Consider the following 26550-nt stretch of genomic DNA (forward strand, 5'->3'; position numbering starts at 1 on the left):
TACGCTAGCCCACAGCAGCCCACGGCAGCTCACTGCCAGCCACTCACGCTGGCCACTGGTCACTCATGGCGGCACACAGTAGCCCACAGCAGCTCACTGCTGGCCACTGACGCTGGCCACCTGCCACTCATGGCAGCACACAGTAGCCCACGGCAGCTCGCGGCAGCTCACAACCACCTCTGGCTGCTCACAGCAGCCCAGCTCCATGGAGCGCTGTTGTTCACAATCTTAGCTGTAGAGGGCGCAGCTCACTGGCCCACGTGGGAATCGAACTGGCGGCCTTCAGCGTTAGGAGCGCAGCACTCCGACCGCCTGAACCACCGGGCCAGCCCTCAAGGATTTTAAAGTCAGTGCACAGCACTGTGAGTGTACTTCATGTCACTGAATCGTACACCTCAAATGATAAATTTTGTTGGAGGTAAGAAAGGAATAAAAAAACTTTTGTTCTTATTGTGATCGCCCCTCTCCCTAACACCCCTTCCCAAATAAAGGAGATGTCATTTCAATGTCAGCTTTACTCAGGTAACAAAGATAGATTAGGGCCAGAAGGATGGGGGTAGGCAGCGTGGGAAGCCACCTGGGGTCACGGGAGCAGGCAGAGGCCTGGTTGAAGGGCCTGGAACCTGGAATCAGAATGGAGAAAGGGTGTTTGGTGTGGTTTTGATTCTGCAAACGGTCCCCACACATCTCCAAATGGACCAGCGCCTGCAGATGGGAGTCTGGGAGCCTGGCTCCCGGACCCGAGGGCATTTCCCTCACTGGGCCCTTCTGGGAGGTCAAGGTCCTTGCAGGACAAGAGGGGGCAGATGTCTGCATGCCTGGACCCCTAGTCAGTTGGTCTTGAGCCTGGGGCTCTGGAAGGCCGACAGGGAGATGAGGAACTGGGCAGCGTAGTAGGTCGCCATGACCACCAGGCGGGCGTGGGGCAGGGGCTGGATGAAGGTGTTGCAGGCCAGCACGGTATCCGAGATGGTGAAGAGCTGCGCTCCCCAGCGGGCACTCCCACCCCTGGCCAGGCCACGCCATAGCATGGTGGCGAGGGCCAGGGTATAGGCTGTCAGGAGCAGGACCATGTCGGGGGAGAGGTGCAGCAGCAGGAGGCAGTAGAACGGGAGGGAGGCCAGGACAACAGGCAGCAGGAGGCCCAGCTGCAGGGGCCTGAGGCCAAAGGCCCAGATGTAGAGCAGCTGAGCCTTGGTGAAGGCAGCCACGCCTGGAGGACACAGGTTCAGGGCACCCAGTGAGGACTTCGCTGCATTGCCTCCCCACCCCGAGCCTAAGGGACAGGACTGCCCCCGAGCACCAGCACCTACCCAGGCTGTGCCACCCCGCTTCCTTGGTGGCCTTGCCTCCCCTGCCCTTGGGCCACGTGGTGGGATCTGTCCTTAGGCTGCTCAGAACTGTCCACTGACACCCCTCCCCCACCACTGCTTCCCACTTGCTCCATCACCGGACACACGCACACACCGGGCACACGCCCACCCCAAGGACTCTGTTTGCTTGCCCTTCTGCCTGGACCATCCTTCCTGCACCCCCTCCAAGATGTCCCTGTCTCAGCAAGGCCATCCTCAACCAGTCTACTCAAGGCCGTGACACCCAGACCTCTGCTGTTTCCTCCATGCCTGCCACACACCTTCTAAGATAAGGCTGCCCAGCCCCTCAGTGGACCGAGCTCCATGAGGACAGGGGTCTGGATGGGTGTTGGTCATTGCTATACCCCAGTGCCTTTGAACGCCACCTGGTTATGGCAGGTGCTATCGGGTAGCCGCCCCTGCACCCCAGACCCCTCAGTGTGGAAGTCCCAAAGAGACAACATGGCCCTGCTCCTCCTGCCTACCGTAGGGGAAGGCCTCGGGCCAGATGAGAAAGACGTCCCCACAGGCTGAGAACAGCAGGGCCACCTGCAGGAGAGAGCTGTAGTACCCGCCAGAGCAGGCCCGCAGGAACCCCGCCAGGCACAGCACAGGCAGGCACTTGACCAGGGCACCAACGCAGGACGGTGGGTCCTCGGGGATCCAGAGGAGGAAGTAGATGGCACAGGTGAGGAAGAAGGGGCTCAGGCACCTGCCCAGGTGTGGCTGCTTCGGGAACAAAGGGCTGCTGAACCACTGGAGCTCAACCCAGCCCCCTGCGATGAGGCTTGGGAACCCACCTGACCTCAGGGTCCCAGCCAGCCCCCGGCCCTTGGAGGTCAGGCCCCACCTGGCCAAAACTCAAGTCTTGGGGCTTCCATCCCACCCCCACCCAGGGATCCCAGGACTTCCAGTCCCACAGAACCCAGCCTACTGGGAGGCCAGCCCCCCCCCCCCCGATTCCTCCAGGCTGCTTGAGTCCCCAGGAACCCAGGCCCAGCCCCCCTCCCACACTCAGGGGCTCTCACTTGGACTGCGAAGTGAGGATTTCGGGGTAGCCCCCCTTTCCGGGCGTCCATATCGGCCTGTGACCCCCCAGAGTGGTCTGTACGGGCACCAGTGGCTTTGGAAGTGGAGGGGACTGCGTGTGGTTACACGTTAACCCGGTAGTGTCCTGTGGACTCTGGGACTGATATCGGTTCAGGGAGATGCTCCCCCCACCCGGCGATGGCCCTGCCTGGCACTTGCTGATAAGGTGGCCCATCAGGTTGCAGGGGTCACTCCTCCGGCCCCCCGGGACCTAGTTTCCTCCCCCTCTGCCTGGGAGGCTGTGGGTACAAATGCCTGTCCTATAGTCCTGTGCCAAGCCACTCAATGCCCTCCTCTCCATGTGGGGTGGGGGGCATCGTCTCCAGTCTCTGCTGGTGGGGGGGCCACCCTGCCAGAGCAAGAGGCAGGCTACCCTCTACCCCTCACCACTCTGGGACCCCGAGAAGGCCACCCAGGGTCCTACCTGTACTTGGGCCTCTGGATGGTTGCTTCCCGGTGGGAACCCAAACCACCCTGCAGCACCCCATGCCGTGGCCTTCATAAGCCCTTCCTGCTCAAACGCCACAGTTGTCTGAGGCCATCACCAGCCTGCAGCACAGCTTTGGGTGTCACCAAAACAGTCTTCCCACACAGGTCTGGCAAGTGCGCTTGGTCTAGTCGTTCACTTCCCCTTTGGAAGGCACAGACCTACTGGGCACCTATTGGCTTAACTCGCTCGCTTCCTTGGCTGCCCCCAACCACCCACTGCTCCACCAGAAAGGTGGCGGCTCAGGGGACGTAGCTTCCGCAAGGTCACCTCCGCGGCCGGCCAGGGTAGGTGAGGGGTGAGCAGTGGACATGTGGGGTTGGGGAGACTAAGGGGACCCTCGGAAACGGCTCCTAGATAAGGCTGGGCAATGCCCAGCTCCTCCAAGGAAAGCCCTTCCTGGTCTAAGCAGCAGTCCCGCCCCCAGGAGTGTGTGGAGTTTTAAGAGCCCAGTTCCACATTCTGAAGGTCAAAGCCCAGAGGCGGAGGGAGGTGCGGGGACAGCTCAGGCCCCCCCCCGCCCCCCACATGTCCCAGAGCTCAAGGTCTGAACGGCAGGACTCTTAAACTGTCTGATTTATTCATAGTTGCAATATGAAATAGAAGCTCGGCACGGACACACAACACGCACGCCAGCCTGGGGACAGGGGGCTGGGACAAGGGCACTTGGCAGCTGGGCTGGACCCCAGACCCTTGAGCACAGGAGGGGGACCCCAGCCGGACCCCTGCCAGGCCCCCACGCTGGGGTCCATGGAGGCGCAAGGGTCTCATGAGTGTATCAGGGCCTCATGGGAAAGTCACTAGGGAGGCCCCCTTGGACTGGGACCCCCAGGTCCCAGACAGCCACCAGGCCAGGCAGAGGGTCCTTTAACTCCCAGCCTGGGGGAAAATGCAGGGTCCAGGGTGAGGGGCTGGGCAAAGGCACGGCCCCCACTCGGGCCCTCCCCTCCCAGGTGGACCTGAGCTGAAAGGCCGAGTGTGGGTGTGGGCGTTTGCACGGGGTGAGGGGGATGGGGAGGAAGGAGCATGGTGGGAGGAGAGGGTAGACTGTATCTTGGTAACCCCAATGAAGCCCCAGCTGGGCCAGGGTGATGGTCCAACCTCCCACCCTGCCTGCCCTGGGGTGTGGCTTCCTTCTGGCTCTCTTCCCACCCACTCTCTCCTCCCTCAATATATATATAATATATAATATAGGTCTCTCCCTCTCTCTCTCTCTCTCTCTCTCTCTCTCTCTCTCTCTCTCTCTCTCTCTCTCTACTGGACTCTATATCTTTATTCTAGGAGACAAAACTCCGTCATTTCTTTTCTCAGTGCAAATGGGGGGGGGGGACCTGTCTCCCTGGCACCAGCCTCCTGGGAGTCCAGAGGAGAGAACGTGGGGGGTGGGGACGGGGTGATGGGACAACGGGCCATTGTGGGATCTGTCCTGCCCCTGCCCGGGCAGGGTCCACATGCAGGACGAAGATTTGGCTGCCACCACTGGGACCAGGCAGTTACCTAGGAACCGAGAGGGACACCCGAGTGAGAAGCTCGCCGGCCTACCCACCGCCCCTACCCCCAACCCCCTGGCCCCTGCCACTCACTGGGAGCCTGGGGACACTGGCCCTCCCGGGGCAGAGGTGTTGGGCATTGGAGGCAGCTGGAGGGCCTGGGCACTATCAGGAGAGAGGAACATGAGAGGTCAGTGCCTCCTCCCAAACCACCCCCCACTAGCTATAGGGCCTCTCCATGCTCACCTCTGGTTTTGGGGGAGCCGCAAGGGCTCTGGGCTCTTCTTCCCCTCCACGGTCGGCGGGGGCTGGTAGGCCCCAGGGGCTGGGACAGAGGTAGTAGGGTCTCTGGTTGCACTGAGGGGGGAGGTCAGTTGGGTTACCATCAGCTGTTTGCTGAGCATGGAAGGAAGGCACAGCCCAGGGCCTCACATCAAAAGACCCTGGGAGCTGTCCCAGGCAGGAGCTCAAGGTTGGCTGCGATGGGCTCCACACACTTCTGGCCTTCCTGGAAGCCTCTTTCCTGCCCCGGGGGCTGGGCTGGGGGCCCTGAGCTCCAGGATCCTGTATGGCTCCCATGTGGGCACAGGCACAGCCCTGGGGCAGGGACGACCCAAGGGCCAGACTCTATTCACCTCCCAACGCGGCCCCCCAGAAGCTGCTCCCCAGCCAGTCACCTGTCCAAGGACTTGGGGGCAGAGCTTGTCCCTCTGAGGGTGGCCTGGAGGTCCCCGAAGCTGACCAAGGCCCGACAGGGGGCTGTGCGGAGGAAAGAGGCCCAGAGACGTGAGACTTGGCAAGTCCTCCAAACTGGAGGTGTGTGCAAGGCCAGGGGACAGCAGGGGGAGGGCCGCAGGCGGGGGGGCAGTAGGCAGGAGGGCATGCTGGACGGACAGTGGGCAGGGGCTCACCCGAGGGCTCTGCTACTTTGCCGCCATCTGTGGCTTCCTGAGGTGCTGAGGTGGGTATGGGGTCCTGAGACCTGGGCGAGGAGAGAAACAGCCCAAGTGGGCAGCTGGGGTTAGCGCTGGAGCCTAAGGGAACCAGAACCGGGCTCCGCCTCCCGGTCCTGCCTCCTAGCCTCACCTGAGCTGCAGGGCGTTGGGGGCTGCAGGGTCGGCCCCGCTGGGGGCAGGGAGGTCCTGGGGCATGCAGAGGGGCCCCTGTGAAACAGGGGGCCCAGAGCACAGCTCTTTGTCCCCAGAGTCTTGGGGGCCAGCCAGGGCATTTGTAGGCACTGGGTCAAAGGTAGCTGTCCAGCTGGGGCCTGGTGTGGGGGCAAGAGTGAGCACAGCAGGCAGACACCCGCAAGCCCCCGACCACACCCTGCCTGCGTGTTCACCCACCCGGAGGCTGTGGGCCCGGGCTGGGGTAAGAGGAGGGCCCGGCCCCTCCACGAGCCACCCGGCTGTCTTCCTCGTCGTCTTCCTCGTCGTCCTCCTCCTCCTCTTCCTCCTCCTCCTCACTGTCTGTGCTGCCTCCACTCCTGCCCCCAGAAAGCAGCCATCAGCTGCTAAGCTGGGGCAGGGACAGAGTGGGAAGACACCCTGTCCCCACCTCCCGACCCTCCCAGAGCAGACCCCAGGGAGCAGTCTGTGAAGGAATCAACAGATGATAAAAACAGATCGGGGGGACACACACAGCAGGGAAACCCAGGGATGAACGGGTGAGGGCCTCCCTAGGCCCAGGGTGTGCCAAGATGCCCAGAGAGCATCCCACGACGGGCAGGCCAATGGGAAGCACGAGGGTCAGTGGAGAGTGCCACCGCCGGCATTACGGGTAGAAAGGCCCCGCCTCATCTCTCTCACAGGCCCTCCCGGCGCCTGAACCGCCCTCTCAGGGGGGCTGACTTGATGCTCTTCCCCCAACTACAAACTCGGGAGGACTTTTGTCACCACTGTATCCTCAGCTTAGAGCAGCACTGGCATGTGCAGCTGCTCCCAAAGCACTGCTGAGTGTTGACTAACACGTGACTCGAGACTATGGACAAAGTCCTACTGGCCTGCATGTCCCCCGATGGGGATGGTTGAGCAAATGCTGAACGCACCCTCCATTTGCCATGGGAGCAAATGGTGGAAAGGAGTACATCTTTTCTCACTGAAAATAAACTAAGACATTTGGCAAACAGGAGACAGAGGAGAGCTTCCCAATCCCGTGCACCACACCCACAACTAACACCACACTCGGTGGTGGAAACCGAACATTCACTGTTGGGACACTGGTGAAAGTAAAAAAGACCTAAAGACATGGAAACACATCCCATGTTCATGGATTAGGAGATGGAATATCATTAAATGGTACACTCCCAACCTGACCTACAGGTTCAAGGCCATCCCTCTCACAATCCCAGCCAGGTTCCTTATTGAAACTGACAAGCTGATCCTAAAATTCAGACGGAATCTCAAGGGAGCCCAGGGAGTCAACACAATCTTGAACAACGTGGCAGGACTCATACTTCCCAACTTCCAAACTTACTATAACACAACGGTGATCAAGACCAAGTAGTTCCGGCACAGACCGAGGAAACCCTCCACACACAGTCAATCGACTGCTGACAAGGGTGCCAAGACCATTCAGTGGGGGAAGGACAATCCTTCCCACAAGTGATGCTGGGACAGCGGCATTCCCACACGCAAAAGAATGAAGCTGGACCCCACTTCACACCACGTACAAAAAATTAGCTTGGAATGGATCAAACTTTAGATGTAAGAGCTAACACGATCAATTCTCAGAAGAAAACACAGGTGGATCACTGCCTTGGATTCCTCAATGACACACATTAAGTGCAATGAACTTGGTTAGTTCCATGATGGCACACCCACAGATGGCAGGTGAACATACCCACACCTACCAGAAGGATGAACCTCAAAGCAGAAGGGACAAAACTGATCTATATAGGACAAGATGTCAGCACAGCGTCACCCTGGGGAGGGTGGACAGTGGCCGGCAAGGGGGTACAGGGATGGTTCCACTGCCTCATCTGGCAAACGGAGGTCCATGGGGCCATACAGTCAGGATCCGTATACTCGCCTGCATACTTGTTACACATCGATTAAGAAGTTAAAACACTCTAATTCTCAAATCAGCAGCCAAGGGAACAAAGGACCAGAGTTGGGGACCCTGAGTTGTTCATGCTGGCAAAGCTATATGGCATGAACCCGTTCAGCCAGTGATTCTGGGGCCAGCCACTATTGAAGAAAAATAACGTTTGTACAAAGAGCTGGTCACGACTTACTGACATTTAGCCTGAGAGGGACTGACAATTATCATTTCTCCTTTTCCTGAAATTAGGGGGAAAGAGAGGCTGATGGGACCATCATACCACTTTGGGAACACCTGCACGAAAGCTAACACTGGGAGAGCAGAGTCAAGGGTGGAGGGACGGTACTGATTACAGATGCACCTGCATCAAGCCATACCTGAAGGAGGTGCCAAGTTTTCTGGCCATACACAAGCCGTTACCCATTCCTTTTGTAGTTTAACTCACCTGAATTGGGTTTCTATCACTCAAAATTAAAAGTGCCTAAACCAATACTCACATCGCATTCCCCGTCTGTTTCTCATTCACTTGAGCTGGTGAAAACTGTTTCATTGGGGGCCCTGCAGCCCCGCTGTGCTAGGGAGCCTAGAAATGGAGTCAGGAGGGGACTTACCGCAGGCATGGGGGCTGGCCCAGGCGGGTCCCCCTGGCAAGCTGGCCGCTCTGCCAGGCACCATCCTCCCCGTCGGACTCCCCAGAACCCTGGCCCTCTTCCTCCTCCTCTTCTTCCTCCTCGTCATCAAACTGCTGGATCCGGTCCTTGTAACATATCTCGAGCAGGTTGGCATTGGGCTGCAGGGTGCAGGGGTAGGAGGGAGGGTGGGTAGGGCTGCACTGCCTGTGCCCCCTTCCCCCACCAGAGGACAGGGCAGCACTCACGTTCTCATCGTCAGCGTTGAGGGAGAAGGTGATATTGGCTGTCTTGTCGAAAGGCGCGCTAGGAGAGAAAGCACAAGAGCAGTGAGGTGAGGCACGTGGGGCACCCACTGGCTAAAACTTATCTGTACCCTGAGTCAACACTCGCAGCACAGTCGTCATTTGTGCAGTTTGTAGAGCGGTGAAGACACACATGTTCCCAGCTGAGGTCCCACACTCCGCCCTCCTGTCTCAGCCCCTGCACAGGGATATCCAAGGGGACTGTGTGCAGCAGGAACCCACAGCCCCGCTGGCCCCATGGGTTGCAGTGGGTGTGAATCCCAACTCTGGCACCAGCTAGTGGGGTGACCCCAGGCAGGTCACTTAACACTTTTGAACCTTGTTTTCTCTGTTGTGAGATAAAGGAAACAGACTCTACCTGGACTACTTGTTTGCAGGATTTGAGATTACAATCTGGGTGAGAGATTCACACACAGGTATGAACTTCCCTTAGAAGTGGTGGTTCAGCATTAGCAGCCACAGCGAGAAACAAGAATGGAATGTAGGACCAGCCTGGGCCTCATTTTCCTAAGGACCCAGCTAACTGAGCCCCATCTGCAATCTGTCACTGTCGTCAACAAGGCTGCGTTAAACATTCTCCTATATCCTTCTTTGCTCAATTCTCTGTGCTTTCAAAAAGCCTCATAGAAGTTCAATTCCTGGAGTAAGGACTAAATCCACACATTTTAAATACTGACACAAACTGCTGCAAAGAATTTGTCGATTATGCTCCCACCAGCAGACTAAGCAACTTTTCAACAGCCTACTACTTGTTTTGTTTGCATCCTTTCCCCATTTCCTCTCCTGGGCTGTTGGTCTTCCTCCTGTTCCGTGGTGAAAATGCTGACTATCCCCAGGGCTCATGTTCTGCCCCACGTGTTAGGGAGACTTCCTAGGCTCTCTGGGAAGTCATCTTTTCAATTCAGGAAATATTTTACCACCAAGGTCAAGGGACAAATACAAGTCAACAGATCCTGAGTGCTGACTGAGTGCCGGTTTTCCCGCGCTTCCTTTCCACTGCCTCCAATAAGGCAGGTATTCCTGTCTCCTCTCAAACACACAGAAACAGAGCACACACACAGCACAGCTGGTTGGGTGGGCCGCTGACTCAGGCAGAGCAGCACCTTCAGCCCTGATTATAAATATATTAACCCATTTTCCAATCTAGAATGCTTCACGTTTTTTGTTTTTGTTTTACATTTTACATTTAAAGTTTGAAATTTGTCTTGACAGAGTAACAGTTCTGTCCAAAATTGCAGCTGTTCATCCCAACGCTATTCACTGAGCAGTCCATCACCCCACTAGGATGGGGCCGGGGCCCCCCTTGGGCTGCGTCTTCCCCAGGTGTCTCGGGCCTCTGAGACAGACCGGGCACTATGCAGGCAGACCAGCAAACACAATCTCACATCTACATCCAAAGAACCTCTGTCCAGCCATGGGCACGACAGGCCACAGCTGACCCTCACTGTACTGCAAAGGGTTGCTGACCAGCATATGCTCCGTCTCCCTAGCTGTAAAGGGGCTCCCAAGCCCTGAGCAAAGGCTGGTCGTGGGCATGTAATGGGTAATACCGAAATGGGCCCAGCACGCTGCCACAAGTTGTCCTTTTCATCAGGTATCCCCCCAAAACTCAGTCACAGCTGCAGCCCTTCCTGCCTATCCCTGGGTCCAACCCTGGGCACCCCATCTGGCCCCTTCTCCATCTGCTTCCCCACGGCCCATCTCAGGGCATCACAGGCTCATTCTTCAAAAGTAATCTCTTCTGCTCAGTGGACATGAGGCACAACTCGCTGTTCCCAGGCACTTCCTGAAAGCAGGCTCCCTAAGCCCCAAGATACACACGGGGAGACCCAAGCCTGGTGGTGTAAGAACCAGGCTCAGAATGGAGGCCCCTGAGCAGCTGGGTGGTGCCCCCCACGGTCATGGCAGCCGCTCCACTCCTGTCCCTGGCCGTGTCCCCTGCACTGACTCAAGTTGTCTGCCCTTCCCTTCGCTGTCTGCCTGGTGCTGTCACAAGGTTGCTTGCACAACTTATAAAACGTTAGTAAACTTGAATTTTCTTCTCTGACTATAAAAGCAACAGATGCCTATGGCAGAAAGTTCAGAAAATAAAGAAAAAAGTTCATGACTAAACCACCAGAAGTGACGATGCTAAAATGTGGCTGCACAACAAATACAAATAAGCAAAACTGGTCGCTGAAAAAAAACACCTCATGTCACCCCAGGCCTCTGGAGGGGAGAGGGGTGGCTCCGGCCCCTAGGGCTGTCCTGCCTCTGCAAGGGCCCATCTCACACACTCCCCATGACCCAGGACCCCCATCTACCTGGGGGCTGGTGAGCCCCCAGGGAGGAAGGAGAGGGGCCCAAGGTCTGCAGCCCTCCTCCAGGCTGAGCCCGAGCGGGTACTGGGCAGGAGGTGAGGACACCAGGGAGGACACGGGAAGGACGGCAGGTGGCCTCACACAGAGGGGCACACTCACTTCACGCTTTCTTCCTGCTCCCCAAACTCCTCATCGTTAAAGCCGAAGTGGTCAATGAAGGCTGAGGTCATGCGCTGCATCTGGAAGTCCATGAAGGCCTGGGAGGTGGAGCAAGGCGCTGCGGTCAGGGTTGGGGGGTCAGGGTGGGGGGGCAGGCAGGGCAGGATCCTGCTGCCCCACAGCCCCACCTGCTGCAGCACGGCCTCCTCGGGGAAGTTGAACTCCTTGAGCCTGTCGTCCTCGTCATCACTGGAGGAGTGCAGGTGGTGGGTGTTCACCTGGTGGGCGGGCGGTGGGGAATCAGGGCCTGTTAGAGCCCCCAACAAGGCCCGGGGCAAGGACCGGGCTGTGGGGACGGGAAGGCTGCAACTGGAGCGAAAAGAGATGGAGCAGCAGAGGCGGGCACAGCGGGGGCCTCACCAGGTCCACCATGTTCTTCTTGTTGGTCTCGGCCAGGGCTCCCGACACGAAGGCCTCCCACTGCTCCTGCTGCTCCCCTGGAAGCTCTGCTCAATGGGGGAACGAGGACATGAGGCGACCCAAAGCCTCCAGCACGCCCACCACCCAAGCGAGTCCCCGTCTCACCCTTCAGCAGCTGTCCCAGCTGCTCGGCATTGGGCCCCTTCTCTGTGTTCTGCACCAAGGCATTGGCCACTCTGGTCAGGTGACCCATGTAGCCTTTCCGAGGGCCCCCTGCAGACCTGGAAGAGAGCAGAGGCTGCAGCTGCACACAAGTGGCCTCACCCCCCCCCCACCCTCCCCACAGCAGAAAAGCCAGGGGACACTCACTGTACACGGTCATTCTCTTCCCAGGATGTCAGGATGCGCTCCACCAGGCGACACTGCTGCAACAGCTACGGGAAGCATGACAGCCACATGGGGATGGGGCCACATGGGGATGGGGACCAGCTAAGGGTGTCACCCGTCCCAGCCAGCCAGGCCTCAGACTCCAGACAAGGGAGGGACAGAGGCGGCTCCACCACCTTGGCTAGGCACCTGAGCCTCTGCTCTTCCCACAAATACATAGCGCATCCTTGTTCCCTGCTCCCCAGAAAGGTCCTTGGCCTGTGTAGCTCCCGCTCTATCCGGACAACAAACCCCAAAGGCACCCTGCCTGCCTCCCACTCCTAGTCTGACATCCCCTCTGAACAGTTCCTCCCTGAGGCCCCAGCTATACCCAGGGAGGTGCTCCCACCCACTGTGGTGGCTGGCACGCCAGGACAGTTCTTCCCTCTGTCCCCCAGGACACATGCTACCTCCTGAAGTCACCATTTCCACTCACCTCCCCACACACCACCCTCTATTTCTCCCAGACATGACCTAAGAGCAAGGCTGAACCTCCAGCCCCCAGGATGTGGTCACCCACCAAGTACTGGCTGCAGGACAGGCGAGGGACATAGCTGGGGCAGAACCCACCCCAGGGGGTACCCGGGAGCCCCCGCTCACATGTTTCACGACGGGGTTCGGGGCAGGGGTCTCGAGGCTGCTATCGGAAGGGGGCCCGGCGCTCAGCATGGCGCTGACACACACCTCCACTTGGGTGTGGAGGAAGTTGTTGAACACATAGTGGAAGAAGAGATCCTGGGGAGGGGACACAGGCTGGTGCCAAGAGGCCCTGCCCCTGACCCCACCCCACCCTGGCCAGTAGCCACGCCCCATCCCTGAGCCCACCCCACACTGCCCAGTAGCCCTGCCAAGCGCACCAGCATGGTGTTGGGCACGTCGAGTGCCAGAAGCTCCTGGGTCAGGGCCACGTCATTGGTGCTCAAGGCGCTGGCCAACAGCTTGACCACATGCAGCCGCGTGTTGCCCAGTGGTGGGGCCAGGGTGCCCCACGTTGTGCACAGTGGCTCCAGCTGCAGGCACAGGGGAGGCATGGTTCCCAGCTCAGTGCTGCTGGGGACCAAGGAGTGAACCTCCCTGCCACCTGTTCTCTGGCCCACATGGCCCACCTGGGGCGGCTCGAGTAGGAGCTGGTGGAAGCGGCCAAGCCGAGGACGCAAGGCGTGCAGGGTGCCCATGCTGGACACGGTGCTGTCCACGGTCGCCTGGGTCAGCAGCTCCAGCTGCCCGTCTACACTGCTGAAGAAGTTGTTCACGGTCATGGACTCGGACCTGCAGCGGGGGTGGGATTAAGGGCTGAGTGAGCTGCCTGGCTCATGTGCATGTGCGTGCGCATAGAACAGATCTGCAAGGGAGTGAGAAGCTGCTCCCAGCCAGGAGGCAAGGGTGAGGACTGAGAGAGGAGGCAGCTCGGTGGGGGTGGGTCCCTGGGGACCCTGGGGCAGAGGTCCCGCTGTGCGGTGGGCAGTACCCCACCCAAGGGGCCCGATTCCAACAGCCAGCTTGAAGCTACGGGTGGTTGACTTGGTCTCAGTTTCCTTGGCTGCCAGACAGAAATGGAAGGACTCCTCTCCAGGTCTGGAATGACCACCTTGAAGGGTGGTCATGTCCCCTGAACAGCACAGACCACCCAGGGAGGTCACCCCCTCACCGTGGCCTCCTTGGCTCCAGAAGAGTCAGCAGCACCTGGATCCCGCTGACGAGGACAGATGGGCTCAGCTCCCCTTCCAGCATGTTGCTCAGCAGCTGCTCGATCGTCTCCTGCCTGGGACGCAGGAGGGTTAGGGTGAAGGTCCTGGGCCCCAGAGCTCCAGAACAGCTTCCCTCCCGGGACTGGCATGCCCCCCGCAAACCCACTTCTCCAGGGTGGCCAGCAGCTGATCGGGCTCCGGGCTGTCCTGGACTTGGATCATCTGGTCCCGGCTCAGGCGGATGATGTCACACAGGGACTGGGACGCATTGGAATGTTGCTGGGGAGGTGGACAGAGAGCTGAGGACCCCAGCCAGGCCCTCCAAGGCATGGTATCGGTACCCCCCCACACCATGAGCTGACCACTTGACCCCAGCCTTTAGGGACAGGTGAAGAGGGTAGCACAGGCAGAGACACAAGTGCCAAGGGAGGGAGCCTGAGGCACTAAACACTGGGAGGGGAAAAAAGGGAAACCAAGGAAGGTTTCTTTGGGAATAGGAGACATCACACAGAAACACTGCACCATTCACAAGAGCCACCGTTTACATTCACAACTGGTGAACAGATAAGCAATCCTGGTCTGTCCACAAGTGGAACGTTCCTCAGCCTTAGAAAGGGACAAAACACCAACATTCTACAACATGGATACACACAACACAGTGCTAAGGCAAAGAGGCCAGTCACAGAAGACCACTCACTGTGCAATTCCCTGTATACGAAAAGCCCAGAAGAGGCAAACCCAGGGACAGAAAGCAGACTGGTGGCTGTCATGGACTGGGGGACCAGCAGGGGAGAGGGAGTGACAGCTAATGGGCCCAGGGTTTCCTTTTGGAGGGATGAAAAATATTCTAAAATAAATGTGGTGACGGTTGCACAACTCTGTAAATATACTAAAAGCCACTGAAACCCCATAAATGGGTAGGCTGCATAGTACATAAACTCATTTTCAATAAAGCTGTCACCAAACAGAAAACGCGAGAGAAGCATGAACAGAGTGCTGAGTCCAACGCAACAGGCAGCTGCCAGGGCTCCCCACGCAGACCCCAGACCCATCCAGTCGTGGGCTGCACCTCAGAGCCCATCAGAGGTGTCCCGCCACCTGGCTCACAGTGGGTGCCCTCGTCCCGCTGCCACAAAGGTCTGGATGGTCATCACCCTCCCGGGACATGGGCTGGCTGGGTGCTGGGTGCTGACTACCTGCGCCTGTGAGCCGGAGGACAGCCAAGGCCCCACAAGCTGCCGGTGAGGACGCAGGACCTCCAGGTGGATTCTCTGAAGGACAAGCAGGGCTTGTCCAGGCACAAGAGATGGAAGGAGCAACAGGCCACAGAGCCAGTGCCAGAGGGATAGAGGGTGAGGGGCCCTGGGAAGGACAGCAGCGAGAGCGCCAGGGCAGAGCCTGTGTCAGGGGACTCTCACCAGACCCCTGATTCCTCAAGGGAGAATGGGCTAACTTCCTGGCTCAATGGAAACTTCCTGTGTGTAAAACCCCTTTTCTGTTCTTCTGTGTCCCCTCTGAGCCCTGAGGGTGAGTGACTGGGAGGGAGTGCGCTCGCTTCCTGGTGCTCCCTTTTCTCATCAATTCGGCTGAGGGGAGGAGGCCCTCATGGCTGGGAGCAGCAGGTGGATGGGGGGGGCCTCACATTGTCATCTTTCGATGGGTGGATCTGCTCGATGAGCCGCTGGACAATCTTCTCCTCATTGAGCCACTGGGAGGGAGAAAGAAGGCGGGGCTACGCTCACTGACCCCGCCCCGGCCCCGGCCCCACCCCCCACCCAGGCGTGCTGCTGCTTACGTTGACCACCTCCTGCCTCAGTTGGGGCCGCTCCACGCATGTGAGGAGGCGCAGCAGCAAGTCCATGATGGCTGAGGTGCCGATGTGCTGCAGCAGCAGGTCCACGAAGTCGTCCTTCTTCCGCAGGAAGGACACGAGCTGGGGGCACAGGCGTGTCAGGTAGAGGCCCTGGGCCACAGCCGCCCACCCGCACGATGGCCCCAGGAGCGCCGCCGCACCTGGTCTGTCTTGCGGTTGATGAGTACCCCCATGACCTTGCTGAAGAAGCTGGCCAGCAGCGGGTTGAGGCAGCCGTCGCTCTGCAGGAAGCCATACAGCCGGTTCAGCAGCGACTCATCAGCACCCAGGGCGTCGTTGATCTGGGGCACATCTGAAGTCAGGATCTCGCAGGCCACGCTGGGGTACCTGGGCAGGGTGGAGTGGGGGCTGTCAGTTCCAGAAAGCCAGGCAGATGCGGGGGAGGGCCAGCAGAGCCGCCCTCATCTCCCTGTACCCACCCCCATCAGAACTTCCCCCAAAGCAACATCCACCCTCCTGAGCCTGGACCCCCACCACCAAGCCTGTCCCTCTACCTCCAGGACATCCACCTGCCCGTCCCCGGGGCCCTGCCCCAGCCCAAACCACAGTCACAGCCCCCTTCTCAGCCTGTCCCAGGCCCAGCCCGGCCTCACCCCTCACCGCCTCCTGCACACACGCATGCCCAGCCCAGCAGGCCTCCCAGGGTCCCAAGTGTCCGACCACAACCTGCTCCAGGTGCCCTGTGAACTAACTGTAGGGGCCCTGTGTGCCTCATCCCTGGGTCCTTGGGCAGGGACACCAGGGGCCAGGAAGGCACAGGTGTCAAAATGGAGGGTCCCTCACTCAGTGTCTCTGCTGCTATGAGACAGAGCCCTGTTCTGGACATGCTCAAGGGAGGGGAGGCAGTGGGGGAGGGAGACAGACAGACGTGGGGACAGGTATCTAACATATAGGTGGACATCAGGAGGCACGGAGTACTCCCTGCTGATCCTGCCAGGTATGCCAGGTCCCGCACCAACCTCACCAAACCCCCACTTTACAAAGGACAAACGGGCAGCCCTCACCCACGCTCCATCTACACAGGAGGGCGGGGCAGAGGGTGGCACCAGGGAACCGGGAAAGAGGACGGACAGGAAGAAAGCCCATGTGCAGTATAGACAATGCAGGGCCCGAGAAGGGCAGCGGAGCCCAGGGCAGATGAAAGCCCCCAGCTATGGAAACAATTCCAATTGCACCCCCAACAGAGCCCTGCCAGCCTCACCCCCAGCACACCCCAGGGCCCTAAGCACCCGAGTGATGGGGGTTGGATGGGGGGGTGGGAGAGAAGGATAGGAGAGGATGGTGACCACCTATGGCCTGTGCCAACTCTGCCCACAGCTGTGCCTTGTGTTCCTGGCACACTAGGAACCGTGTGGGCACAGGTAGGCCTCTTGCCGCTCATTCTCCAAAAAGGGAAACTTACAAGAGAATTACAGGCAAAAAGACTCTGTCTGGAATTAGGGAACTTGCTTTAGATCACACCAGGGCCTGCAGGCCGTCCCATGGTGTCATCCTGGCTGTGACACTGTGCTGCTATATTTTGCAAAATGTCACCAGTGGAGGAAACCAGGCAGTGCACAGGGAACTCTGTGTTCTCTCTCACAACTGCATGTGATTCTACAGTCATCTCAACAAAAATCCAACTGAATAAAACACCATGAAAAAGAAGTTGGGGGTGGGGTGGGGCCCAGATGCTGCCCCTTCGGGCCCAGTGCAGCCCCCATGGTGCTTGTCCTACTCGTCCCTCCACTGGATGTTGTCTGCAAAACCCCATTAAGAAAAACGTTTTTAAAAAGCTGTATCAGGAGCTATTTGTAGCACAGGCTATGAGGTCTGCACCCAGTGGCCTGGCTTCTCCCTGCCTCGGTTTCCTCATCCCCACAAGGGAATCAGTGACATCAACAGGGTGCCAGAACGGGGTGGGGCTCACTTGTAGCGCAGCCGCTCCTCGCCGCTGGCTGGCGGCTCCTGGGTGACCCAAGCCACCATGGCCAGCAGGTGCGGTGGCTGCAGCAGGAAGTCCAGCAGCTTGCGGTTGACGACCTTGCACTCCTGCAACACGTCCTCCTCATCCAGCAGCTCGGGCAGGCTCAGGTCCTCCCGCTCCAGCAGCGCATCCAGGTGCGAGCTTGTGTGCAAGTCAAACTTCCAAAACATGGCGCCCTGTGGGCAGGGGCTGTCACACACCGGCCCTACCCAGCAAGCACCAGACCCTGCTGTCTCCCTCAGCTGCCTCTGATGCAGACCCGAGGTCCAGGGGATCACTTTACACCTGAGGCCAGCTGTCCTGCCCATCCCTTGTTCCCCAGGTCCAGAAAAGGCCCCTGGGTGTGGACCAAGAACAGGGCCTTTGAAGGAGAGACCCGATCCTGTACACTGAGCGACCACAAACCCCTGTACACAAAGGCCTGTCCCCACATCTGGGCAGGGACACCCTGGGACAGGGCTGGGGCCATGTTCACCCGGGAACCTCTGCCATGAAACTCGCTTCAATCTGTATTAGCCAAACAAATGCAAGTGCCCCAGGGTGGCCAGCACACAGCTGCCATCCGGCCCAGAAAATTACCACGTGGTGCAGGGTGTAGGGTGGTGGCAGGCAGAGGGAAGTCTGTGCTGTTGCCTGGATCACACTCTCTCTCTCACACACACACACCATCCCCACCCATGGCCCAGGACAGAGAAGAGGGAAATAGGGGTGGCTCCCAGAACAGCCACCGAACAGGGCCCAAAAGAACCAGGCAGATGGGTAAGCAGCTCAGTGGGGTGGACGGGCCAGCTCCCACCACCTGAAGGGTGGCATCCTGGCTCCAAGGCTGACACTCAAGCCCCTGTATGCCTGACTGTGGCCCGGCCCCCAGCATTGGTGCTGACCTGGCTCAGAGGCATCTTGTGTGGAGCGCCCACTGGGTGCCAGGCAGGTCTGAGCCCCTATGCACAGACTCAGTTGCCCCTGAGGAGCCTGCAGGGACCCCAGTCCAGACCACCAGCTACAGACCTGCCCTGTGTTTGTGCCAGGCTCCCAGGCCTTTGGTCCCCATGCTGAGTCCACCATGCACTGGGCGCTATGCCCACACCCCCTCCAAGGGGCTGTCGTCATTCCATCACACAGTGGGCAAACCACACCCAGGGCAACTGAGGGATCCACTGCACTGCACAGGCACTGACCAGAGTGCACACTTGTCACCTGCCTCGTGAAGACCACCTGGGGCACAGGCCACTGCAGACAGACCGAGAGGCTACGATGCCACTCCTGGGTACCTCCCAGATCGGCAGACACCAGTCTCTCTCCTACAACACTCTCAGTCTTCTCTGTCCCACGCCACTGCGGCCATGGAGAGCACCCCAGCCACAGACGGAGCAGCAACCCAGGGAGAATGATGCTGATTCAGAAAGTGGCTGGGGCTGGGGCTAAGGAACCTGCAGGTGCAGGTGACAGGCCTCTGAGCCTGTCCCATCGCCGCACCACCACACCCAGTTCTCCTTTCCAGCCTCCACAGGCGCCTCATTCACCTCAGCTGTCCTCCCCACCCAGGATCACCTCCTGCCCATGACCAGGAACAAGGAGCTCTAAATCCACAACAATCCTGAGGGCACTCGTGTCGCTTCCTAAGCCCTGCCCAAGCACACCTGCAGGCGAAATGGAGGAACAGCCCTGTGCTCAGGGACAGCCGGGGGGGACAGCCCTATCCTACCACACGCAGGGACTCACCCCAGCCACCCCGCCGCCCCCCAACTTAGGCCATTTTTCTGAGACAAATTTGAGCACCTCATGTTTGTTCATTCCAGGCCAAAACCCAGTGATGACCTCTCCAAGTCTCCGCTTTCAAGGTCCCAAGGGCGCTCGCCCACCTCCAGTTCCGGGACATGTGTACCAACCCACCCAGCATGTACACTGTCACAGTAACGACACACGTGCAGTACACACGCCCTGACTGGATGACGGAACTGCACAGAAGTTCCTCGCCAGGCTGCCGTGAGCACCCAGGGACAGAACATAGCACAGAACCTGGCACTCGAAACATGCTCAGCAATGTTAGCTGAAAGACACCTCGCCTGCAAACAAACCACCTTTCACCAGGCACTGCCCGAGGCGGGAGGCTGCCAGAGCTGTCCGGGGAAAGGGAGTGGTGCCCATCCCGCCTCCAGCCATATTCAGAGGCTCCCTAAACCACAACCCCAAGGTGGGGCGGGCTGCACTAGGGGTGGAGTGAACTACAGCTCCCAAAGGAAACCAACCAGCAGCCCCCTCTGCAAGAGCACGGCCACCCTTCACATGCAGGCAACCCCTACTTGTGCCCAGAGCCTAGACCTCCTTGAGGGACCCTTCCACACATCCTACCCCATATGATGACAAGTCTGCAACAGGGCCCATGCCACAGGTGAGAAAAGGAAGGCTCAGCAGAGGTGATACACCAGCCCCAAGGCGCTGATGGCCCAGGGACGGACTTCCTGAACTGGGTGGACCTGGGACCAGAGTCATCGCAAGGGGCAGCCACCGCCTGGGGCCACAAAAGGCAGGGACCTGGAAGTGGTAAGATCACCACGTGTTTCTACATCGGAGACTTTCTCATGGCAAAAAGGAGTAGTACTAGAGAAGCCAAAAGGCCACCCAAGTGGAGTGAGTAAAGCAGTCACCAAGGATCACAGGCCATATGACTCCATCCACATCAAATGTCCAGTAAGAAAAAACTACAGGGACAGAAAGTACATTAGTGATTTTCAGGAGCTGGGAGAGATGGGAAAGGAGAATATGGGTTTTCCTTTTGGGAAAGGATGTTCTTAAAGAGCCACCCAAAACTTCTAAAGTCAATTATACACAACTTTATTTATTATACTTCAGCTGAAAATATCCATTGTCGTGAAGAGCGCACAGCTCTGTGACTACTAGAAACTACTGAATCACGCACTGTAACTAGGTGAATCGTGCAGTGTGTGAATTACATCTCAACAAAAACTGTTACCAAAACAAAACCAGAGCTATCTGAGTGCCATGCCGGGGCCAGGCCCAGGCCTCGCTCCAAGTCCCCATCACCACTCACCCCAAGCTGACAAGGCGCCAGCTGCCCACCGAGCTGAAGCACATGAAAGGTCCGCCCTGGGGAGCCTTCCCAGGTGGCCCCTCTGAAAATCAGGAGGCTGCAAGGCCCAGATGCAATCGAGTGGTGGTCGGTACCTTACACATATCACTTGTCAAGCTCTACACAGAACGAAGATGCAGATATAGAACTAGAAAAAAAGAACACACTAAAAAGAGGAAAAGAGAAAACAACATTCCTGGCCACAAACTCAATTCACTGTAGCTCCAAGTCCTGTGGGTCAACCTCACATTCTCACTTAATGCAAGTTGCGGAAACCCTGGGGATAGGACAGGTGGTTTCCTTCTCACTCTAACGGCATGAACCTAGGCTAGGCAGCTGGCACCCCAGACCCGTTTCCAGTCTGTGAAATGGGGGCACAGCCCACCAGGAAGGCCCATGCTGTGAGGAAAGCTGGGTCAGGCAGGTGACAGGCATGTGCTCAGCAGGTTTTGGTCCCTTCCTGTCTGTCCCTGAAACCATGCCGAAGCCCGGATACTTCTAGTAGGAGGGAAGGAGACCGCCATACACTGGGTGACGGTGCTAAAAACAGAACAGTAAGACAGAAAGACTCTGCCCGTTTGCCTGAGTGATTCAAATATGCTGGTGGGCACTACATACCCCGCCACCCCCACCCTTCGCAACTTTTAGCAAACTTCAAGAAAACGGAAGTGACTACCACTGGTTTTTAGAAACTGGTTGAAAACCAAGACTAGCTGCAAACGGAAGAAGGGGAAACTGTAAATGAGAAAGGAAGCCATTAAAAACAAACAGCACCTGTCCATCCGCCAGCTCTGCACCATGGCCTTGCGCTCTCGCTTTGCTGTGCTCTTAGGCCTCCCCGCCTGGGCTCAGACAGGGCCTGCCTGCAGCTCCCACAGAGCAGTCCCCACTGTCACTGCTGCTGCCACCACCCGTCCAAACAGCTCCGCCTGCCGGGGAGTCCTGGGATGATCCTTTATCTGCCACCCCTTCCTGTTTGCCTTGGCCCCAAAGTGCCCGGAAGTGGAGGTCAAGGGCGCAGAGGCCTCTGGGAGGGCCTCCAAGGTGGCCACCTGAGCTGCTCTGAGGCTCAGCAGAGTATCCAGCGTTGGGAGAAACCATCTGGAGCCTGGTGACTGCTGCCACCCTCAACCATCACACACCACCAACCGTTCTAATGTGACACAGGCAAGGTGAATCCCAGGATGGGAGAGAACCCCCGGCTCTCAGCCATGGCAGGGGCATTTCGGAGGATGGCGAGACCACCTCCCTCCAACCCACTGTTAGCTCTCAGCTAAATCTGGAAAGGGGGTAAGGGACTTCAGATTCCAAGGACAGGAAGATGGGGACAGGAGTGTGTGAGTATGTGTGTGTATGTGTGTCCACAAAACCCAATAAGGTAGGCGGTGGAAGAAGGGGTCATTGAGGCCACACAGGAGGACAGGCTGGGACCTTTCTGTGACTCAGGAAAACTGTGTGGGGGGGTACCCAGTTAGAGTCACCTCAGGTGCCTCTCCCTCTGACCGTAGACCACATTCCCCTAAGGGAGGTGGCCATGCTGGTCCATCCCCAGGGGAATGAAGTAATTTGGAAATAAAAGACTGGGGACACCTGGCCAAGGACTGAGGAGGTGCCCAAAAGCTCACAATCAGGATGGTCTCCTGGATGGGCCATGGGTTCAAAGGAAAAAAGGAAAAGAACAACAAACAGATTTTGAAATGGCCCTTGGTGCAGAGTAAGTGTTACAGGTGATCCAGTCAAAAAGGCCTGGGTTCCAGTCCTACCTGTCCAAACTGAAATCTCTAGAGACCTAACCCCACGAAGCCTGAACTCCTCACCTGTGAGACACCTCATGGTGATGGGAAGACCACATTTCCCATGGGAAGGTCCATAAAACTGACATTCAAAGGGAAAACTGGGGCTCAGCCTCAAAAGGAAGGTGTGTCCTTAGCCCCAGTGCAGAGCCTGCCCACGAGTCCGGGAGCCCAGAAACACCAGGAAGGCTTCTCATTCTCACCAACGCTTCTAGGTCTCTCTCACCTCATCTCTTGCTGCCACCCGCATGGCGCTCAACACTCCCGCCACACCTGACTGCTCCTCTGCGCCCTCACCTCTGCCCTGGCTCGCTGCTCCCTCTGCCTTCCTCCAGCCCTTCGAGCCTGACTAGCTCCTCCTGGGTCCTTCAGGCTTCAGTGCAGACACCACTTCCTCCAGAGAGCCTCCCTGACTGCGTTAGGGGCCTACTCCACACTTCCACAGCTTCCGCGGTCACCGGGTGACAGCATCTGAGGGCTCTGTGACAGCATTTGCCTGTTTAGTCACCTGCCTCTCCCTGCCAGATGGCCACTTCCCAGGACCTAGCATAAGGTCAGGCCCACAGCTAGAGGTACTAGTTGAATGAATGAAAACTGAAGGTCATTTGGCCACAGGTCCTGAAGAAAAGTTGTAGGGGATGGGGGGGAATGAGCATTCTCCTCCAATGGAAACAGTAGATGACCCAACAAAAAGTACCAAAAACAAGTCAAAATACACAACACACAGCCACTCACAGGTAGTAACAGAGCAGACAAGCCAAAATTACATCACACCCAAGCAAGAGACCAGTGTCCCCACCACAGCCCCACTGACACAGTCTGACACACTGTCCCGGGGACCATCTTGTGCACTGTAGGGTGCTGAGCAGTGTCCCTGGTCTCTACTCACCAGGTGCCAGTAGCATCCCCCAAGTTGTGACCAAAAAATGTCTGCAGCCATTATCAAACTTCCCCTAGGGGACACAATCACCCCCAGCTGAATAGGTAACCCCAAACCAAATACTAACCTTAAAAGCTGCTGATTCTGGAGCACTTCCTGTGCCCTGCAGACTGCTCCAGGCTCCTATAAACAGCGCACTGAAGCCCCAGAACCAGCCTGAGAGGAGCCCGATGTCAACGCTACTTTATACCCCACTGGGATTTCCTTATGACTCTGAACACCATACCACAACTGACAACCCATCTTCCTTTAAACCAGGGGTGTTAAAACTGCGGCCCGCAGGCCAACTGCGACCCGCAATCCATTGTTAATTGGCCCGCAACAAATTCCAAAAATATATTTAGTTTACTTAAATAACCAGGTGAGGCAATACGTACTTCACCTCGAGTGAGTCGCCTGGCTGTTTGTGTATTTTACTGCATATGGTCCTTGATGAAAAACGTTGAAAAAAGTTTGGACACCCCTGCTTTAGACAAACACCTTGCCTTTTGGGCTGATGATAATACAGTAACATTTGCATCCTTAGCAGAGCTGTACAGTAGTGTATTAGAGCAATCAAGAAAGACCCACCAAGAAGGTCACCCTCAAGAGCCTAGACAAGCAGCACCCCCAAGGTGTCAGGCCACTCCCTCCCAATACACTGCACTCTGAGCGCACACCTGCTCCTGGGTTCCCACCTTCACATATTTGCACGTGCTGTTCCTTCCACCCAGAAGGCCCTTCTTCCCCCCCCCCCACCATGTCAACTCCTACTCATCCTTCCTAGACAGAAAACGCCACCAGCTGAGCCAGTCTCACCAGTCCCTCCTCAGCCGTGGGGCCTTCCATAGCACCCTGACTTACCTCTATCACACCACCAGTATTGTGACTGACTGGCTCTGCCTTTGTCTCCCAGGGCTGGTCCCTCCCTCCCTCAGTGCCCAGCACCAGGCTCCCTGCCCTGCCCTCAGGAGGCCTCATCTCACAGAATAAGACTCAGTGGTGGCTGTTCCACAGAAGTACCTCCCAAAGCCCAGCTCACAAGAAGCCAGGGACACGGGGCGGGAGAGCCTGGTCAGGGTGAAGGGAAGCCCCACTCCTCCAGTCGTCCTGAGTCCAAGGATGACAGTCAGAGGCCATGGAATCTAGGATGGCAGGTGACAGGGACAGAAGGGTAAGGGGTGTCCAAGGGAACGGTCCGTGAGGAGGAAAAAATGAGGGTGGGTGGAGGGCAGAGGAGTAAGGAGTAAGGAGTAAGGAGACAGGAGGAGGTGGGGGTGTGTAGAGAGGAGACTGGGGAAGGTGGGCTAGGGGAGGGGAGGCCAAGGGAGACACACTAAAAGACGGAAGGAGAGCCCATGGAAGGAGGTGGGGTGGTAGTGGGCGGGCGTACGGGCCTGAAAGGGGAGGAATGGGGTGAGCTGGAGTTATAGAGACTTGGGAGATTGAAGGGAAAGACTAAGAAACGTAAGAGACTGCGGAGACAGAAAGACGGGGGCTGATGGGGAGAAACCCCAGGGAGGAGAGGAAGGGTCCGAAGAAGGGCTGGGGAGACTCGACGGGTTCCGAGACGAGGCTCCGGGGAACCAGGGGCGCCCGGCCTTGGGGAGGGCGCCAGGGCGGCCGCTCACCTGCGTCGGGGGGCGGCGGCTCCTCGCACTCGAGGCTCATCGGGGCGCCCCCCCCGCCCCGCTGCCGGCGGATCCGGCCCTGCTCAGGGGCCCGGTACGTGGGGGCGGGGGGGGCGGTGTGTAACGCTGGCGCAGACGCTGGGGCCGGGGCTCGCGCACGCGTTCTCGGGCCTACGTAGGGGAAGGCCCTCGCGCGCCGAGTTCCAGAGTTCGGGGGTCCGCGCCGGCTGGATGCGGGCGGGGGTCCAAGACTGCCGGTGATGTGGGTGCGAGTCCCGACTCGGGGCTGAAGGAAGTCAGCGGGGTCGCGAGGCCCGCACAGGCTCTCAGCGGGGAAGCCGCCCCAGTCTCCTGCGGCCAGCGCCCCGCTGCAAAGCAAAGGCCGGTCGGGGAAAACGTCCTCCACAGTCCGAACAGGCCGCAGTGCTGAGCGGAGGCCCACAGAAGCCAAGGGCTACTTCCTCCACACAACCCCCTCCCCACGTCGGCTGGGTTTCCCGGTGTTGCAATCGGATTCAAGGCCTCCGAAGCCCGGCTACCGTCCGCCACTATCCCACAATCCCCATAGCGCAGGGACACGCAGGAGACGCCGCCCTCCTGCCGTCGTCTCGGTGCGCGGAGGCCGCGCGCCCGAGCTCGGCAGTGCGCGTGCGCCTGGGGCCGGCCGCTCCCGACCCCGCCCACCCGGAACACCTCCTCTTGCCCCTCCCCCTTCCCCGCCCCCTCCCCCCTCTTCCTCCTCCGGTACGCTTGCGCCGGTTGGTGCCAACGGTCTCCCCAAATAAACCCAGACAACCCAATGGGCAGGCGCCACTGCACACCCGGTAGCATTGCTGTAAGACTCCGGAAGAGTTCTTGCTCCAGAATTTCTCTTCCTACTCGCTTCTGGCGGAATTTATTCGTTATTCTGTCTCCTCTAATCACATTCAGGCTTTGGCTCCAGAGTCGAGCTCCTGGGGAATTCATGCCGGGTTTCTCTCCAATGAGGGCCAGGCGCTTGTGTCCCCGGGGGTTCTTTCCCGACATCATCTCTGTGCCTCAGGCTGACTTCAATCCCACCACCAGACCTTTGCCCAGGCAGTGTCTTTACTACAGACATTTGCTGCTCAAAGAATTCTCTTACAACATCGACTGAAAGGGTTCTCCCACACCGTGTATCAATATTCATTAAGTTTCCATATGTCTCTGGGCCTCAGTTTCCCCAACTTTCATAGTTCCCCTTTGCCCATATTACAGGCCAATAAGGATAAGACAAATAAGTGGATGTAAAGATTTAGCTTTTATTTTTTAACCTTCAGTGTTACCTTTTTCATTTCGGGGACATTTTATTGAATAATGTCTGAGTATATTTTCCTGTTCTAGATGCTTGTTCTCTATTTCAAGGATGCCAATTATGCATTTGTCCTTCACATCTGTTAGCTTCTCTTTAATTGCTTTAATCTTTCTCATTTCCTCCTGCATTCACTGATTACCATGGCTGTAATTTGATTGTTCAGCCATGTCTCTTCTGGTCCTTGCTATTTCCAGTGTATTTGTTGTACATGATTTTTTTTTGGTCCTTGTATCAGGTAGCGACTGTTGTGTGACAGATAACCATAATAACCTCAGAGGCATGTATAATGTTTGCAGCTTGGAGCTGCAGATGTGAAGGTTGGCAAGCCGAGGCCTGTGTTTGCCCAGTGTTGTCTGTGACCAGATGGGCAAGACTGTCAATACTGAGATGAAATAGCAAGACTAAAGCCACTTCCTCTGATTGGCTCTGATAGTAATAAAGGTGGCAATTGATCTCCGATTCTCAGATCCTATAGATACCTTTCAGTTTATCCTGAATTTGGGAAGAGGGGTGAAAGTAATTGGTCCCTACAAAATCCCAAGTACAAGTAAATTCCA

General features: G+C 57.8%; 2 protein-coding genes across 7 annotated transcripts; both read right to left on the bottom strand.

Moving 5' to 3' along the window:
* Positions 1–497: 497 nt before the first annotated feature.
* Positions 498–3338, bottom strand: TMEM86B (transmembrane protein 86B). Of its 2 annotated transcripts, none has more exons than XM_019710974.2 (3): positions 2381–3338; positions 1838–2078; positions 498–1213 (listed from the first exon to the last, which is right to left on the bottom strand). In XM_019710974.2, exons 1-3 carry the CDS (start codon positions 2429–2431, stop codon positions 831–833), a joined length of 675 nt encoding a protein of 224 aa, XP_019566533.2. In that variant the 5' UTR covers positions 2432–3338; the 3' UTR covers positions 498–830. The 2 variants fall into 2 exon arrangements, with proteins under 2 accessions (XP_019566533.2, XP_019566532.2); XM_019710973.2 differs by having other exon boundaries at positions 1838–2081.
* Positions 3339–3486: 148 nt separating this feature from the next.
* On the bottom strand, positions 3487–25288 carry PPP6R1 (protein phosphatase 6 regulatory subunit 1). 5 transcript variants are annotated; one of them, XM_074316042.1, is made up of 25 exons: positions 24661–25288; positions 24053–24174; positions 17170–17402; positions 15401–15587; positions 15183–15320; positions 15030–15095; positions 13554–13666; positions 13348–13461; positions 12806–12968; positions 12557–12709; positions 12300–12434; positions 11643–11707; positions 11439–11554; positions 11274–11359; positions 11042–11131; positions 10854–10951; positions 8338–8395; positions 8072–8250; positions 5765–5904; positions 5505–5685; positions 5330–5400; positions 5096–5177; positions 4665–4775; positions 4512–4583; positions 3487–4425 (listed from the first exon to the last, which is right to left on the bottom strand). In XM_074316042.1, the coding sequence occupies exons 3-25, from the start codon at positions 17394–17396 to the stop codon at positions 4422–4424; spliced, it is 2649 nt and encodes an 882-aa protein (XP_074172143.1). In that variant the 5' UTR covers positions 17397–17402; positions 24053–24174; positions 24661–25288; the 3' UTR covers positions 3487–4421. The 5 variants fall into 5 exon arrangements, 4 of the variants coding, with proteins under 4 accessions (XP_074172143.1, XP_074172142.1, XP_074172144.1 ...); XM_074316041.1 differs by lacking the exon at positions 24053–24174; XM_074316043.1 differs by lacking the exons at positions 24053–24174; positions 24661–25288 and adding an exon at positions 21092–22049.
* Between the last annotated feature and the right edge of the window lie 1262 nt (positions 25289–26550).

Source organism: Rhinolophus sinicus, linkage group LG11 (assembly GCF_036562045.2).
Source record: "Rhinolophus sinicus isolate RSC01 linkage group LG11, ASM3656204v1, whole genome shotgun sequence".
Taxonomy (NCBI): domain Eukaryota; kingdom Metazoa; phylum Chordata; class Mammalia; order Chiroptera; family Rhinolophidae; genus Rhinolophus; species Rhinolophus sinicus.

What these genes read in the sequence shown, in the direction of transcription:
- PPP6R1 (XM_074316041.1), bottom strand. Translation starts at nt 17,396, where the DNA reads ATGTTTTGGAAGTTTGACTTGCACACAAGCTCGCACCTGGATGCGCTG. An exon ending in TCAACCGCAAGACAGACCAG is followed by an intron (nt 15,321 to 15,400) that starts GTGCGGCGGCGC and finishes CTGTGCCCCCAG; the next exon opens with CTCGTGTCCTTCCTGCGGAA. An exon ending in GCCCCCAAGTCCTTGGACAG is followed by an intron (nt 4,776 to 5,095) that starts GTGACTGGCTGG and finishes CTCCCCCCTCAG; the next exon opens with TGCAACCAGAGACCCTACTA.
- TMEM86B (XM_019710973.2), bottom strand. Translation starts at nt 2,431, where the DNA reads ATGGACGCCCGGAAAGGGGGGCTACCCCGAAATCCTCACTTCGCAGTC. An exon ending in ATCCTCACTTCGCAGTCCAA is followed by an intron (nt 2,082 to 2,380) that starts GTGAGAGCCCCT and finishes TTGTTCCCGAAG; the next exon opens with CAGCCACACCTGGGCAGGTG. An exon ending in GCCCGAGGCCTTCCCCTACG is followed by an intron (nt 1,214 to 1,837) that starts GTAGGCAGGAGG and finishes TGTGTCCTCCAG; the next exon opens with GCGTGGCTGCCTTCACCAAG.